Source organism: Morone saxatilis, unplaced genomic scaffold (assembly GCF_004916995.1).
Source record: "Morone saxatilis isolate NCDOM2014 unplaced genomic scaffold, NCSU_SB_2.0 Contig19, whole genome shotgun sequence".
NCBI lineage: Eukaryota > Metazoa > Chordata > Actinopteri > Moronidae > Morone > Morone saxatilis.
In genome coordinates, this window is record NW_023339751.1 from 3,844,361 (window position 1) to 3,858,887 (window position 14,527).

General features: G+C 39.3%; 1 protein-coding gene across 1 annotated transcript in view; it reads left to right on the plus strand.

The window, feature by feature from the left end:
• Positions 1–14,242, plus strand: part of LOC118329558 (rab11 family-interacting protein 2) — a 19,634-nt gene extending 5,392 nt beyond the window's left edge. Inside the window, exons 2-5 of the mRNA XM_035663781.1 lie at positions 3,063–3,469; positions 4,970–5,315; positions 6,869–6,941; positions 9,139–14,242. Coding sequence (XP_035519674.1) covers positions 3,063–3,469; positions 4,970–5,315; positions 6,869–6,941; positions 9,139–9,363 — 1,051 coding nt within the window. The 3' untranslated portion in view covers positions 9,364–14,242. The remainder of the gene's footprint in view (positions 1–3,062; positions 3,470–4,969; positions 5,316–6,868; positions 6,942–9,138) is intronic.
• Positions 14,243–14,527: the final 285 nt, after the last annotated feature.

A 14,527-nucleotide genomic window follows, 5' to 3' on the forward strand; every position in this document is an offset into this window, starting at 1 on the left:
TATCTATCTATCTATCTATCTATCTTATCTCTCTATCTCTCTATCTATCTATCTATCTATCTATCTATCTATCTATCTATCTATCTATCTATTGTAATACCATTACTTTACGATATTACACCCACTAAATGTTGCAGCGCTACATAAATCCACGTGAGATCCCTACAAGAGAAGACTTTTCTGATTTAATATGTGAACATTTCGTGCAGGAAAAACATTAATGACCGTCTTCTACTTATCATATCAGCACTCTGACATGTTTCTGTTGTGTTTGGACCTAATTGAGTCGTCTTGTTTGACTCTTGAATGTCCATTTGTTTCCATTTCTGAGTCCTGGATCACATGTGGAGCGTCGCATGCATCATATGAGCTATGCGTTTTTTTTTTTTTTATAGCATTCAAGGTCCTTTGCATCACAGTCATGCATCAGTGCGTCTGTTGGTGGAGGATCGGTCTCTTTGAGGGGAAGTGGAAAATATTTGCAGAACTATTCCAGTCATAAGTGGATTACAGCACGGACTAAATTAGTTGTTAGTTGTCACGTTTTCTACATGTGTTATTGCCATATTAGGCTACACCTAATGGCAGTGTGTTGTGTGTTATACTCTGTTCTCTGTTCTCAATTAGGTTTATGACCTGACTACTTCACACCACATGATTTAAATACCGTCGCGTTACACTTTATGTACTTGTTTTAGAACTTTTAATTTAAAGCGCAGACAGCTCTGTTAGCCCAGTAGGTGATCTGCTCTAACAGAAACACCAGATTGTTTCTCTTTTCTTTCAGTTTTAAACTATCTAACACAACTATCAACAACATTTGTTCCCAGTTAGCGACCACAGATTGCTCCAACTTTTCCATTTTATCGACCCTCTATTGTTTGAGGCTTAGCAATGAGTCGACCCACATTTTTCAGAGATTATTTTTAGCTTAATCACTGACATGGTGAGCACCAGTTGGCCTGATTGAAACTAGCGGAGCTGGCCAAACATGTCTTGTTAGTCACTCCTGCTGTGTACATACAGTTGTGTTCAGAGGTGGCTTTTGAAAACAAATGACCTGAACTTGTTCTGCTTGTGTGTTAATGTAGTCTGAATGCTCTGGGTGTGGAGACAGTGGGTGTGATAGTAGAGGTGGCCAAAAGTGAATGTCTAACTGAGTGAGCCCTTTAATTAACAGGTGACTGTTTACCCGCCCTGTGCCTAGTGCATGCTGGGATAAGGTTTGTCCCTTAGTGAAATTAGTGTGTAAAAGTCTTAAGCAGACAGAGAAAGTGCATCGATGTAGAGTAAACTGACCCAGCGTACTGCACCGACCATTATAGCTTGAAAAGGCAGTATTATATTTGGCTAAACTCGGGGTTGTTGACCCTTCCAAGTCCAGCACACACGTGTTTCTTAACCCTACATTAAGCAAACAGGAACAGAATAACCAAATTGGATCTGGTGTTAATGAGCTCGCTGCACGTTTCAACACGGAAAGACATTAGCACACTTCCTCTTCGCCCATCGGTTGGGAGAATCACAATATGTTCTAATCACAGGTTTTATTTGTGCACCTCGAGGCCGTGCACTTTTTCAGCAGAGGTTCTGTAATGGATACGCTCACATTGCTTGTTGGCCTAATCCCACACTGCAGGCATATTTGACAATGACGCCAGGACCCTCGATACTATATCCGCACTCCACAGTGGGTCTGTGTTCACCGCGGCCCATCCGCAGTGTTTTTGAACTGACATATTGGGGAGGAAAGCCCGTCTTGATATCTGAGTAGGCAGCCCATAATTATCGCACACCTGTGTTTGTTGATTGTGAGGAGTTTCCCAGCGGTCCGGGCCCGAGTGGGAGGATTGTGGTTCCAAGCACAGGGAGGTTTATCTTGGCCTTGAGACACACGTGAGGTGCAGCCCCGGCCCCACGGCAGCGGCATGCTGTGGCTGCTGATCAGACTGAGCACGGCGCGCAGCCTGGGAATCAGACCCAACAAGGCCTTTCATGGCTGGGCTCCTGAGCCACGAGCTCGGCGGTTTAGAATAGCGTTAAACAGCTGCGGTTTTTCAAACGCCAATACCAACACGTTTTTTTTTTTGGAGTGAACTGATGACTGATTTTTCATGCTGGAATTGAAGGGATACAACAAATCTCCATTTAAATCCAGGAAGAAATATCAGTAATTGTATGAGTGTGAATATATTTACGCGAATATACTTTGAAGTTAAAATCTGAGCGGTACATTTAAGTCGATTCAGTTAAAGGGTTAAAAAAAACATCAGAACAATTGCACCGTGATGGAGGTGGGCGAGTGGAAAGACCAATATATTGATGTGACCATTGTTCAGAATACACCGACAACATTTCAAAGATTAATGTGGCAAAAGGAGACAGAATACACTCTCTGATAGTTGTTTCAGCCCTATAACACAGTGGATATGTCTCATTAGCATGTATGAACTGTTGGGTTGCCCTGCGACATGGCTTTGCAATTTCCCAACTGCTTGTCGTTGCATTTCTGAACAAAGGCCAGATTTGTGCAAATGCCACTTTATTTCGCTCAGAGTGAAGGCATAAATCCCATTACTTCCAGTTGAAAAAGCAGAGATGTTAAACAAATAGGAGCCCAAAAGCAGCCTGAAATGGTTTATATTATTCAGCAGCCGGCTATTTCTTATGTTCAGTTTGCAAAGAATAATGTTTATCCTCTGAATGATAAATTGTATTCTCACTTGTGTAAAAAAAAAAAAAGAAAAAAGAAAAGTTCAAACGATTTAAGCCCCTGCATTTGTGTGTAGCCTTTGGATTAGTCTGCTCAAATTAGCCTTTTCTGTGATGTCCACAAAGAAGAAGGTAGAGCACATTAGAAAGTTAGTGGCTATTTTTTTCCATTTGTCATATTGTTTGATAGCGCTTGAGCTTCTACCACAGTCTGACTTTGTATACCTGTCTCCCTGAGTTATGTTGAATTATGTGTAATTAACTCAGAAGATTTTCATAAATCCTGCTCTTTTTATATAAATTGTCTCATTGAATTTGCTCGGCCTAAGCTTCCTCCGCTCTCATTCCAGCTGGTATTCCTTGGAGTCCAAGCCGGGGAATAAGAAGAAAGAACGAGGCCGCATCCAAGTCAGCATCCAGTTTATGAGGAACAACATGACGGCCAGCATGTTCGACCTCTCCATGAAGGAAAAGCCCCGCTCGCCTTTTTCCAAACTTAAGGACAAAATGAAGGGTCGCAAGCACGACAGCGGCTTTAGTGACACATCTTCAGCCATCCTGCCTCGCTCTGCCGTGTGCGACTCAGAGCCTAACCGCCAGTCCTTCGCCACAGAACCACAACCCCAGCCTGAAGCGAAGGCCAAGAGATCCCTGCTCGCTGGGACCCATAAACTCTCTGCAGCCCATTCCATGTCAGATCTCATTGGGACCCACTTTCGACCCAAACTAGACTCCATGAACTCTATAGAAGAGAGTGGTGAGCCCCAAAGCTTCTATTTGTTCTAATTTTTTGTAGCAGTTTGTTTCAATATTTGTTATATTTGACAAAGGGGGTATGCTTCTTGGCAAACGTCTGCAGGGACTTGATAGGGTTTTTGTAATAACACCAAAAATGTGAAGCTACTGGTGAGCAGTGAGTCATTTTCAAGGATGGAGGACAGTGTTAAAGGTCTGGTGTCTCAAAACTTTCAGCTCTTTATGAAGGATAAAAGGCTTCATTCTCTTCATTACTGTAACACAGTGTTAATATTTTGCATTGTGGTTTGGTGTCTCTTCACACAATGTTTTAATCGTCTATTTGGTCTCATTATGTATCTTATTCCTCTGGACTTGCTCTTAACATGGTGCTGCAGTTTCTAGTGACCATCAGTAGAGGTCGATAGAAGACACAAAGCTATATGGATATGTATTTAAAGATATTATAAGATATATTAACCAAATTAGATGGCTATTAAGGTAATTCATATTAATCTGTGACCTTTATTGAGCTCTGTTGCTAACCAGTATTAAACTGTCCAGAACCTTCCAGCTCCACCAGCCTCCCATTTGCCCCCTCTGTCCTTGAGTTACTGTAGCTGCAATTAATGCAAACAACAGTACAGACTTTCACAACAACAACAACAACAGTACAGATATTCAACATAAACGGCTCATAAAATGTAACACTTAATAAGGATAATAATAAAAAAAGCGCTGCCTAAGTATGAAGCTTTTTAGATTTTCTGGACTAAAAATGACACCAACTGCTAACTTACACTGCCCTGAATCGGGTAAGAAAGGGGTGGACTGAAATGTCTTTAATAACCCTTAAAAATCTTCATCTGGTCATGTAAGTTTTCAAGGTGAGGCTTTGTTTAATGATCATTTAAGTTCCTACATATGCAGTATTACTATATATTACTGAAGCAGTAAAAATTCATTACTTTTGCCAAAGGAGGCTACAAGCGATAAACCAACTATCAGAATTCCCTGATATTCATTACCTACGACTTTACAGTTAGTCTCTAATTGTACAAATAATCATAAAAGGCAAATGAGAAAGTATCATTCATATTCACTGTCTGACCTCCACTGCACAGGCGGTCTCTGTGATTATTCAGATTGGCATGCAGGGGAGGGGAACCTATCCAAAGCTCTGAAGGTAGGAGGGACGCAATCGTAGATTTGTAGGGTATAAATAATATAACGAGCTGTCCTCACTGCTCCCGATAATTTTATTAGTTGGAAGAGTCACAAGACCAACTTGGGAAATAACACGAGTAAACACAGAGTGGTGGTTTTTACAGGTTTCTGTATCTGTGTAAAACCATTAAAAGAAAACAATCCACCTCTTCTAATGACACAGTGATCAGTATTGATTATATCTTACAGATAACCACACAGATTTAAACACAACCCGTGAAGTGTGATTAGTTATTTGTGTAGATTTTGAATCATAACTACGTAATAAGTTTTGGTTTCTCTTTATGCAATACAGGCGGCCCTCACAGGCGTTCCCAGAGCGAGGTGCCAGGCTACCAGGACGGCGAGGCTCACAGTGACCCTTTCACTGATATCAGTGACACCCTGCCACAGAAGTATGCCACGCTCCCACGCAACCGCAACCCGTTTGAGGGAGAGCACGGGCAGCTGTGGGACCGGGCAGAGCGGAAGGAGAAAAAGGAGAAGGTCAGCCTACTGGAACGCGTGACGGGAAAGAAGGAAGGCCGCAAGACCAGCAACGGGGCGCGTTCGGGCAGCTCTGGAGACCTGCGTTCCCCCAACCCCTTTAGTGGAGACTCGCAAGCAGACACAAACCCGTTCAGCTCCAACTACAAAGCCAGGTAGTCCCTCGTTTGCTCCGCGTGGTTCATCGGAATAAAAACACAGCACACAACTCTCCTCCAGTACACCGTTCTTTATTCATCTCACAAATACCTTCATTAGGGTGGTGTGTGCAGTTGTTTCTAGTTTCCTTAGAAACGGTCCATCAAACACAGATCATTTTTCAAAGTGTTTTTTTTACAAAACATTATTACTATTAGAGGATGCAAAAATTTACAAGAGAAATATATATTACCATATATAGAAACTCATCAGTGGGTGAAAATAATATACAATTTTCAATACAAAGGAACATATTCTGTCCACTTTCAACCACAGCATAATTAAATCTCTTCTATCTCTTAATATTAATGAATAATCCTAACTAATTTTAAAGTAATTCTCCAGTAGACCTCAACACATTATCCCCCAACAGAATTTCCAATTCTCAAATACGTCTGTTCTTTATGAACAAATATAATCCAGACGTTACAAAAATGGCTTCAAGTCCAATTCCTCTTTTATCCCACTTGGGATTTTTATAAATCCAGAATACTTCCTTCTGTAAATGCCCTTCTGTCTGGTTAATAGAAATGTAACACAAATGCTCACGTATATTTAAAGTTCTTTTTATTTGTATATTTCACATCTACCATTAGTTTTAGACAAGCCGCTGCAAGGTTTTGGTTTGATATAGATACAGATATAAATATATAGATATATATATATATAGATATATAGATATAGATATATACTAAGACAACACTTTAGCCAAATCTAGCCCCCGTCCACGTTGCTAAAATCACCTGTACATCAGTGATTCTTACACATTTGTTGCGTATCACTACTGAATGTTTTTCCTCATATTCCATAAATCATCTCATAATCCTAAAACATGATCTGGCTACCTCGTGGGTCAACCTCTGTACTACAGGATATTGGTTACAACATTCCCGTAAAGTTTCGAATACCTACTTGATTGAAATCTACTATGTGATAGACCTCCTTCTCTTCCTCATTCTGTTGTCATGTATTGTTGTTCAAACATTTCCACCGAGCTCAGTTCAATTTATTTCCTGTGTTACATAAAGAGTTGGTGAGCACTGTGGCTAAGTTCTGGTTTATCGCAGAGGAAGGTGTCATTAGTGGCTCTTTAGAGAGCCTGGGTTTGATAACAGAGCCCTCTGAGCTATAGTAATGAGATCCTCTGCAGAGATAGACCACCCAATTAACCACTTATCTCTATAGGCACTAGTCCATCATCTTTACTGCTGCCTTTGTCATACAGTAGCTCAGTGGTCATTTATAATGTGGCGCTGGAATACAAAAAGATGGTTTAAATTATATTATTTATAGATAAACTTATTCACAGCTGCAGCAAAAACCATCCATAATGCATATTTTATTCCTCGATAAACTATGTCAGTCACCATAAATATTAAAATGTGCTTTATTAGCACAGGGGATAGACTCCTCAGAGCCTCTGTATCAGCAGAACGGTGATAACTGTACTCAAAATATTCACTGTAATGTCTTTATGTCAATACTGACTTCCTCTCTGATTGCTTCGCAGTGATAAAAAGTCAACAAGAAATGAAGACATCACCTTTGGCCAGAAGAAGAAGGACATCTACGGCAAGAAAAAGGTAAGACCGCGACATCCTCCCTTGTGAAAGCAAATCATTTGTCAGGTGATACTGTTGCATGTTGACACTTTAATGTGACAATGATTGAGGGAGAAAGAGGAGGATAAAATAACCCTGTGTGGTGTCATGCAGATTTTTAATTGAGAATTTCCAAGTTTCATTTGACATGGCAGCTGGTGACATTGATCTCCGAGGTCGTTGAAAATTCAGATGTGGCATTCAACTAATAAGCAGCTGCACACATCGGTCATCATGTCTGATCTGGTCATAATTTGAAGTGGTGTGAAATTTCGGTCTCTGAGGTCAGTCAAAGTGGCGTGTCGCACTGATTCCGTAATTGGGTTTTTTTTTGTTGTTGTTGTTGAGAAAAGGCATAGAAATGTCATTTGTTTTTCTCCTTAATGATTATTACATTATTTGTACGTGACGTTTTTACCCTTTTGTAGTTTGTGTTCAAGTTTAAGTTCTCTTTTGCGTTTTCAACTTTGAAAAAAAAAACAAACCTTCAAATTTGCCCCACTATTACAAAGCAAAATTGGTATTTATGAGGGAGCAGTGGGAGCAGTAGCTAAAGTGATGCCTAAATGAGAAGGAGAATGCTGATAATGGCTTTCCTCACCTTTCTTTGTGGGTGTTGAGGGCTGTCGGTATCCACACATGTGCCCCCGTACATGCCGCAGTGCCTCGCAGAAATGGCAGCTCCCATTTCCTCCGCTTCAAGGCCCTAATTAACCACACACGGGGGGAGAGAGGGAGGGAGGGGAGGGCAGTGAGAGATTTCAAAGGACTGAGCTTTTAGATTCTCAAAGCTGAGCTCATTAGAAACTGTAATGACACAACTGGAGAATGCCAAGTGTGCGCCTTATCTTCTCCTCACTACTGATCGCAGAAAAATGGTCATCATTACTTTGCCAGTTCATGGTCATTTCCAGGCCTTTGTCACCAGCCACTAAAGCTCCTGATTATTATGCTGTGTGTGTGTGTGTGTGTGTCGAGAGAGAGCATATGCACATACACACGCCTGTATGTGAAACCAACATCCACTTCCATATGGCAGTCAGTTCTCTCATTCCCTCTCAGATGGCTTAAGTGCAGTATCTTTCAGTCAGATGCCTATTTTATTTTTTTTTTTAGTGTTGTGTGCGAGGAATAGGTTACTGAGCTCTGTTCTTGAAACCCTCCTTACATTGGACATTTAATCTCGGTGGCAAATATTTCATTTTGGTTTGTGTCGCCCCACAGTAGCCTCGGTGCTGTTAGAAGCGATAAGATACCTGGTAAGCAGTCCCGCTCCAGGTCTTTCTGCATTGTCTTTCCCCAGCAGTAGAGGCTTGAATGGTGCATGGGAGTGGAAGCTGATAAGTGTGGTATTTTAAACAGGGTGAAGGCTTTGCTGCTCTATCCGTTCGGGGGAGGATGCCCAGCACCGAAGCGATAAAGTGGTCCCTCATTAAAAACGATTACAGCTCCTCTCGTACCCGCGCAATATGATCTGCACATACCGTACCACACTGCTCCGTCCAAATAGGTTGTCCTCAAAGAGCAATGCTGGGCTTGGGTTGCATCCTTATTTTAGTATTTATTAGCCTGACTTTAATTGCAGAAATATGCAGCCTGGCATTTCCCCTCAAAACAAAGATTGCTTTTCTTTTTTTTGTTGGGATATCTTCATTATGAATGCTTGTTAGAGTTTTTGCCTGAAGTCTCTCTAGTTAGAGAGATTATTCTTTCAGTTGCTTGAAACTGAAGGAAAAGGAAAACAACTTCATCAAGATGTTAACTGCCTGCTATAGTATAAAAGTCCCATTAGAGCAGTTAAGCTGCTCTTGATTAGTTATAAACACTGTTAGACAATGTTAGATCATAACATCTGCCGTAGAATTCAATGACATGTCGGTGCTAAATCCCTTGAGAAGTATCATCTTAACAACTCTCAATTAGCCTTTATTAGCAACAGAGAACAAGAGATAAACACATGACAGTTTATGTCACTTTAGGCCAACACATCTAATTAGTCGATTTTCTCTGTCGCATTGTGAGTGAACTTAAAGGGTATCTTTACTCTTGCCTTTCTTATCAGATGCTGACATTTCATGGAAGATCACTCACCCATTTTAGTCTACTTTTACGAGAACAAAAATCTGTGCGAAATACACTGATTATGGAGCCTCAGAATTGACTTGTTTTCCATTTTCAGGAGGTGACGCAGGAAAGCATCGCCGCCTATAGCAACTTATCCTTTGAGGAAGTTGTGCAGGAACTCATCAAGCAGAAAGAGGTGGTGAGAAAGAAAGACGCCCACATCAGGGAGCTGGAAGACTACATCGATAACCTGCTTGTGCGCGTCATGGAGGAGACGCCGAGTATTCTACGGACACCCTATGAGCCCAAAAAGAAGGCGGGTAAAATTAGTAAAAAGTAGAAGGAAAAGACACAGGAAGTTTCTAATGAAGGTTTAGCAGTAGCTCATGTATCAGTTTCATGGGAAAATAAGTGGGAACAAATGGGATTGATCAATGCCAAATTTATGATTGAGTTATGTCTTTGCTTTAGAACATTTGTGTTCAGTGGATGTAGTTTTTAGTTTTTATAGACTTTTTTTTCCTAATGTTTTGTTTATTTTAGTTCAGGTTTGTTTGGTAGAAATGTCATTCCAATATTTCAAAATTAAAAAATTCTTTATGAATACTTGGTGCAACTTTAGGTACTTAAACAGGATAATAGAAATTAATCAGTTGATTCAAGCCACCGAAATCCATATTTTTGTCAAATATTAGGTTTAGCTATGTTGTATGCACTTGTGAACCCACAGAAGTCTGTTGCACACGCAGCTGCCACCATCTGCCCAGAAGCTCGTAAGGTGCAAATGCAGCCAAATTCATGTTTACCAGATGCTGTAGTCGCAGTCGTGTGCTGTTTGCTGAACAATGGTCAAGTGGTTAATGAGATGAGGCTGTAGTTACTGTGTTTACACTCAAGCACGAGTCTTAAACTTGACACCTAAAACTACAAGAACACATTTACAGAGGCTTTGTCCCGAGCTTCTTACACGCTACAGATGTGGATGAACTCTGCTCTCCTACCTAATAGCTTCGGTGATTCATGGGTATTGTTAGAAAGACTGGAGGAGAGTTACGGTAAGAAGTTGCTTGACAGTTTCTGGGAGTCTGGTTTCTCTCTAGCTTACTGAGTCATGCATTTAAAAAAAATTTAAAAACGAACAAAGTACATTCCTTTTATCGGTTACTGACTTTCCATTCTTTATTTTATTTGTGATGACTATCAGTTGAGTTTCTTGGGTGGGGGAAAGGTGATCATTTTACTGACTTAAGTGCAATAATCATAACTTTAGTATCTTGCTTTATATTCTGCTGGTTTACATTTTAATCACATCTTAATATTGATTTTGATTCAGTGGAAAAGCTTCTTTGTTACAGCCTCCACAGATTGCCCTGCCTTCATCTCCCTCAAATACAGTTTATGCTGAAGATTGTATCAATGGTACGTTTGCTGCACATGTGGTTATATGCTGAACAATCTTTATTTATCGAAATTTAATTATGAACGTTATTTTAATGTATTTTTAAGGTACTTTATGGTAAAAGAAACGCTACTGTATCCCAATACCCGTTCCCTCACCACCTGCTCTACTGTAAAAACACTGTACAATTGGTACAAATCTGAAAAAAAAAAAACTGGCTCATTTGAGTAAATATTCATTGCTATCAAATTATCATATGCATTGTTTATATGTAATTCCCATTAGCATCAATATTTGTTTACCTTTTAAATGAAATACTAGTCACAAATTAATTGTGCCTCAATATATTTCAGCTGTTTTTTCTTTTTTTCCTTTTTGTATTATCAAAACAGTCCAGATTCTCACATTCATATAAGATATAAGTGTGTCTTACCAGTTCGCTGAGTACTAATGAGAACCGGTTCCTAATTGTTCATGGTAAACAGCCAATGATTGTCATTCAGGTCACAAGTAACTGTTTGACAGCCTATGTTAGAGGCTAACCGTCCTCATTTCACAGTTTTATGTCATCTCATATGTCGCCTCAATCTGTGACGCTAATGTCATAACAACATATGTTGTTTCTGTGTTAAACAGCAGTCTTTAATTCTGTTTATCACTTTCTACTGAACAAATGCTGAATGAGCTATGGGGCAGCTGTTAGATTGCACTGCTGGTACTGAAACAAACTAAATGACTACTTAAAGTTTTAAGTCTCAGAAAGAGTTTTTATCACCTATTACCTGTGCTTGTGCTAGATGTTCAACGATAGTACGATCACTTACTAATGTTTAGGTTTACATTTTTAATTGTTTATTGCTATTTAATGGAAGTCGCTTCATGTACAGTGTTAAATAAGCTTTGTATTATCATAGTTTACTCAAGGTTGCACACGTCATATAATTTTGAATGATATATCAAACCTCTTTTGTCAGATGCTGATCCATCTTGTCCTTTCTCTGGTATTATTTCTGGTATTTATGTCTTCTTTTGTAATTGCGTCTTCAAAATATTTGACCTTTACACTGTATGATACCAAATCACAGCTGAGACAAAGTGCTACACTTTATCTATGGAATGTCAACAGTCAAAAAACACTTGTCAGTTTTCATTTTTCATGAATGTTACACCACTCAGAAACACATTTTGTCATGTACTAATTATTTCTGCTGCTGTGAGAGTAGTTATTTCATCTGAAGGTTTGTGATCTCTTTTTGGAACTTGAAGCCAAAATCTTTTTGTTACTGAATGTATTCTGGTTGGCTTTGAAACACACAATTCTGAAATGTATAATAATATACAGTACACTAACAAGGCCATTGAACCTTTTCTTGCCTTTAAAGTATTTGGTGTATCCAAAGAGATCATTTCATATGGGTGATTCTTCTCCCCTTCTTTCTGTCTATTGGTCTGACAAAACTCAGACATCTTCATTATGGTTGTGAGATGATGTGACACAGATGCTGGGTAAATTCATTTTGTATTGGGGGGGGGATCTGATTTGCATATATTTTGTAAAGTCAAAAATGTTGGAATCGGTGCATGAAATGATGAGTGTTATGTGATGCTAATTAAGAAGATATGTGGATAAGAATCTGTTTTCCATTACGGAAAAGCTTCTCACTGATTGCCTTCCTACATGTGCTGAAGTGTAAACTCTCTGTCTCCTCATTTTACAGGCTTTACCAACAGCTTTAACTAGTCTGTGTCGGTAGTTAGCCGGTTGTTCATGGACCTTGCCGAGCTCTTACTACTTCCATTGTACATACTGTATAGTCACTTTGTAATATCACTTCACCTCCTTTGGTATTTTGCACATTTTGTTGTGCTGTAAAATGTCTGAAAATGTGCTTCCTGGGGATTTATTCTGTCTGAAGTTCAGTCAAAATACGACTTAAGTTAAATGGAATTTCAAAAGTGGGAATAAACATGTAAAACTGAAGGAAAAAGTATTCCCCACCCATCTTTCATTTGAGCTAAACTGACATTGGCAAACTGTGATTTAATTGTGATACTCAGGCATTTTAATAGGTTTTCTTTCTCGGGCCTTTTTGTAGCTACAGATAATTTCTCGTTGCCAGCAAAGCAAATGCGAGGATTTCTGCCAGTGGTATTCTAGTGAATGTCATATTGTGCATCGTAGAGAGACTAATGCTCATACAGAGTATAGAACAGGTGATTTACACTTAGGTCTACAATGTGCCCTGAAGCCTCATTGCTTTGCTCGAATGATGAAATGACAAAAGATAAGCCCTTAAAAACATGTTGAACACATTTGGACCCTGAGGTTATTTAGTTCAAATGAAAAATGAGGGGTGAGTAGTTCAAATTAATTAATTTTGCCTGTCATTTTTCTTTTAGCTTGATTGCTACATTTGCTTTGTGCTTCAACGTAATTTGGTGCTTTGGTAGATGTCAGACTAAACCACAAATCTAACTGAAAAGCATTTTCAAATCATTTTCTAGCACAACAGTGTAAAGGGGTACATAGCAACACACACAAAAAAAGCTCTTGTCATTATTATACTTCTTCCTTGCCACTTTGCATAATATTTGTCATCCAATTAATGCCAGTGTTTGAATATGCAAAGCACTTAAAATGCTCAGAGGCAGAATTTCCTATAAAATTTGGCCATGGCCTGTGTGTCTTAATTTAAGTATATAGATTGTTTTGCACATGCATTAAAGTGTTGTAAGTGTTGTAGGTGAATGTCCGCCCTATTCCAAAAAAAATAGTACAAACATATGGGGATTTTTTTTTCCTCTTCTCCTCCATGTTGACGAAGCATGCATTGAATCTTTTGATGAAGATGACATAAAGCTCAAGTCGGATCTCACAATCCTCCTCTGGCAGTCTTCTAAGTCTTCTACTGATAATGTGATGCTTCTTGCCATAGGCCACATACAGCTGCCAGACACTAAGACTTAAGCTCCTGCTAAATCCCCTGACGGTGCTTGTAATGTGGCACACAGTTTTGAAGGAAATGATGACTGTGTTTATAAAAGATCTCGGCAGTTAGCAAAGCTTCATTGAGTTTACAGAATTGTGTGGAAGCTGGTGTACAGAGGCCAACACAATTAAACATAACACGAGTTGAGTTTAGTGCCCCAGATGACGTATTGATACCGCCGCGTTGGTCTGCTTCCCGATGTGTACCGGGTCTCACAGTTTATTCTGGCACACGCCTTGTAATGTAACAATGGATTCTTGTCATTTCTGCATGTCGATCACACGTTTTTATTACGTAACACTTTATATTATTGCCAAATTATATGGCATTTTCCTGATCTACAAACTATCAATTCCTCTAGATTGGGTTGAATCTCATCAACCGTCATCACACGACCTTATTGTAATGTATTTAAATCAATCAGTTGTACAGAGTAAGTTGGTTTAAAAATGGCAGAGGAGTTTTGTTTTTCACATAATAGCCAATATGCAAGACTTTCATACCCAGATGTTTAGGGACAAGAATGTATGGATTTTTTTATTATTGTAGGTCTGGAAACACATTTGGGTGTAGAAGATGTATGTATTATAAAAACAGTGTAATGCTGTTCAATGGTGACTATGTGTAAAGTGCCAACACAAGCACTGATTCAATTTGGTGATGCATTTCTTAATATTCACTCATTCTCCATGTACTACAGTTTCAAACATTAACTTTTAGATATTATCATCTCATCCATTATAATCAAATCCCGATGTTCTATTGGATGTAGTTTGAAAGGCACAAGCAAGATTGTATTGTCCTTTTCAATAAACTCACTGTAAATGAAACCTGCTGTTGTAGTGAGTTGTATTTTTTTAGGCAGAAAACGTATCCTTACATTTTGCAGCAGATCTTGTTAATCCAGCACTGCAGTGTAAATCTGATGCAAATCTTCCATAAAGTGGATTTCTATTCAGCTGTTCCTTGCGCTCAACACCTGTCCTATCATTCTTATGGATAAATTAAAAAGCCACTCTCAATTAACTCTGATCTCGCTGGCAGTTAAACCACAATTAGTGTCTTTAATTGTGCTTATTTGTGTCAAGCTTTTGTTTTCTCCTCGCTGAAAGCAG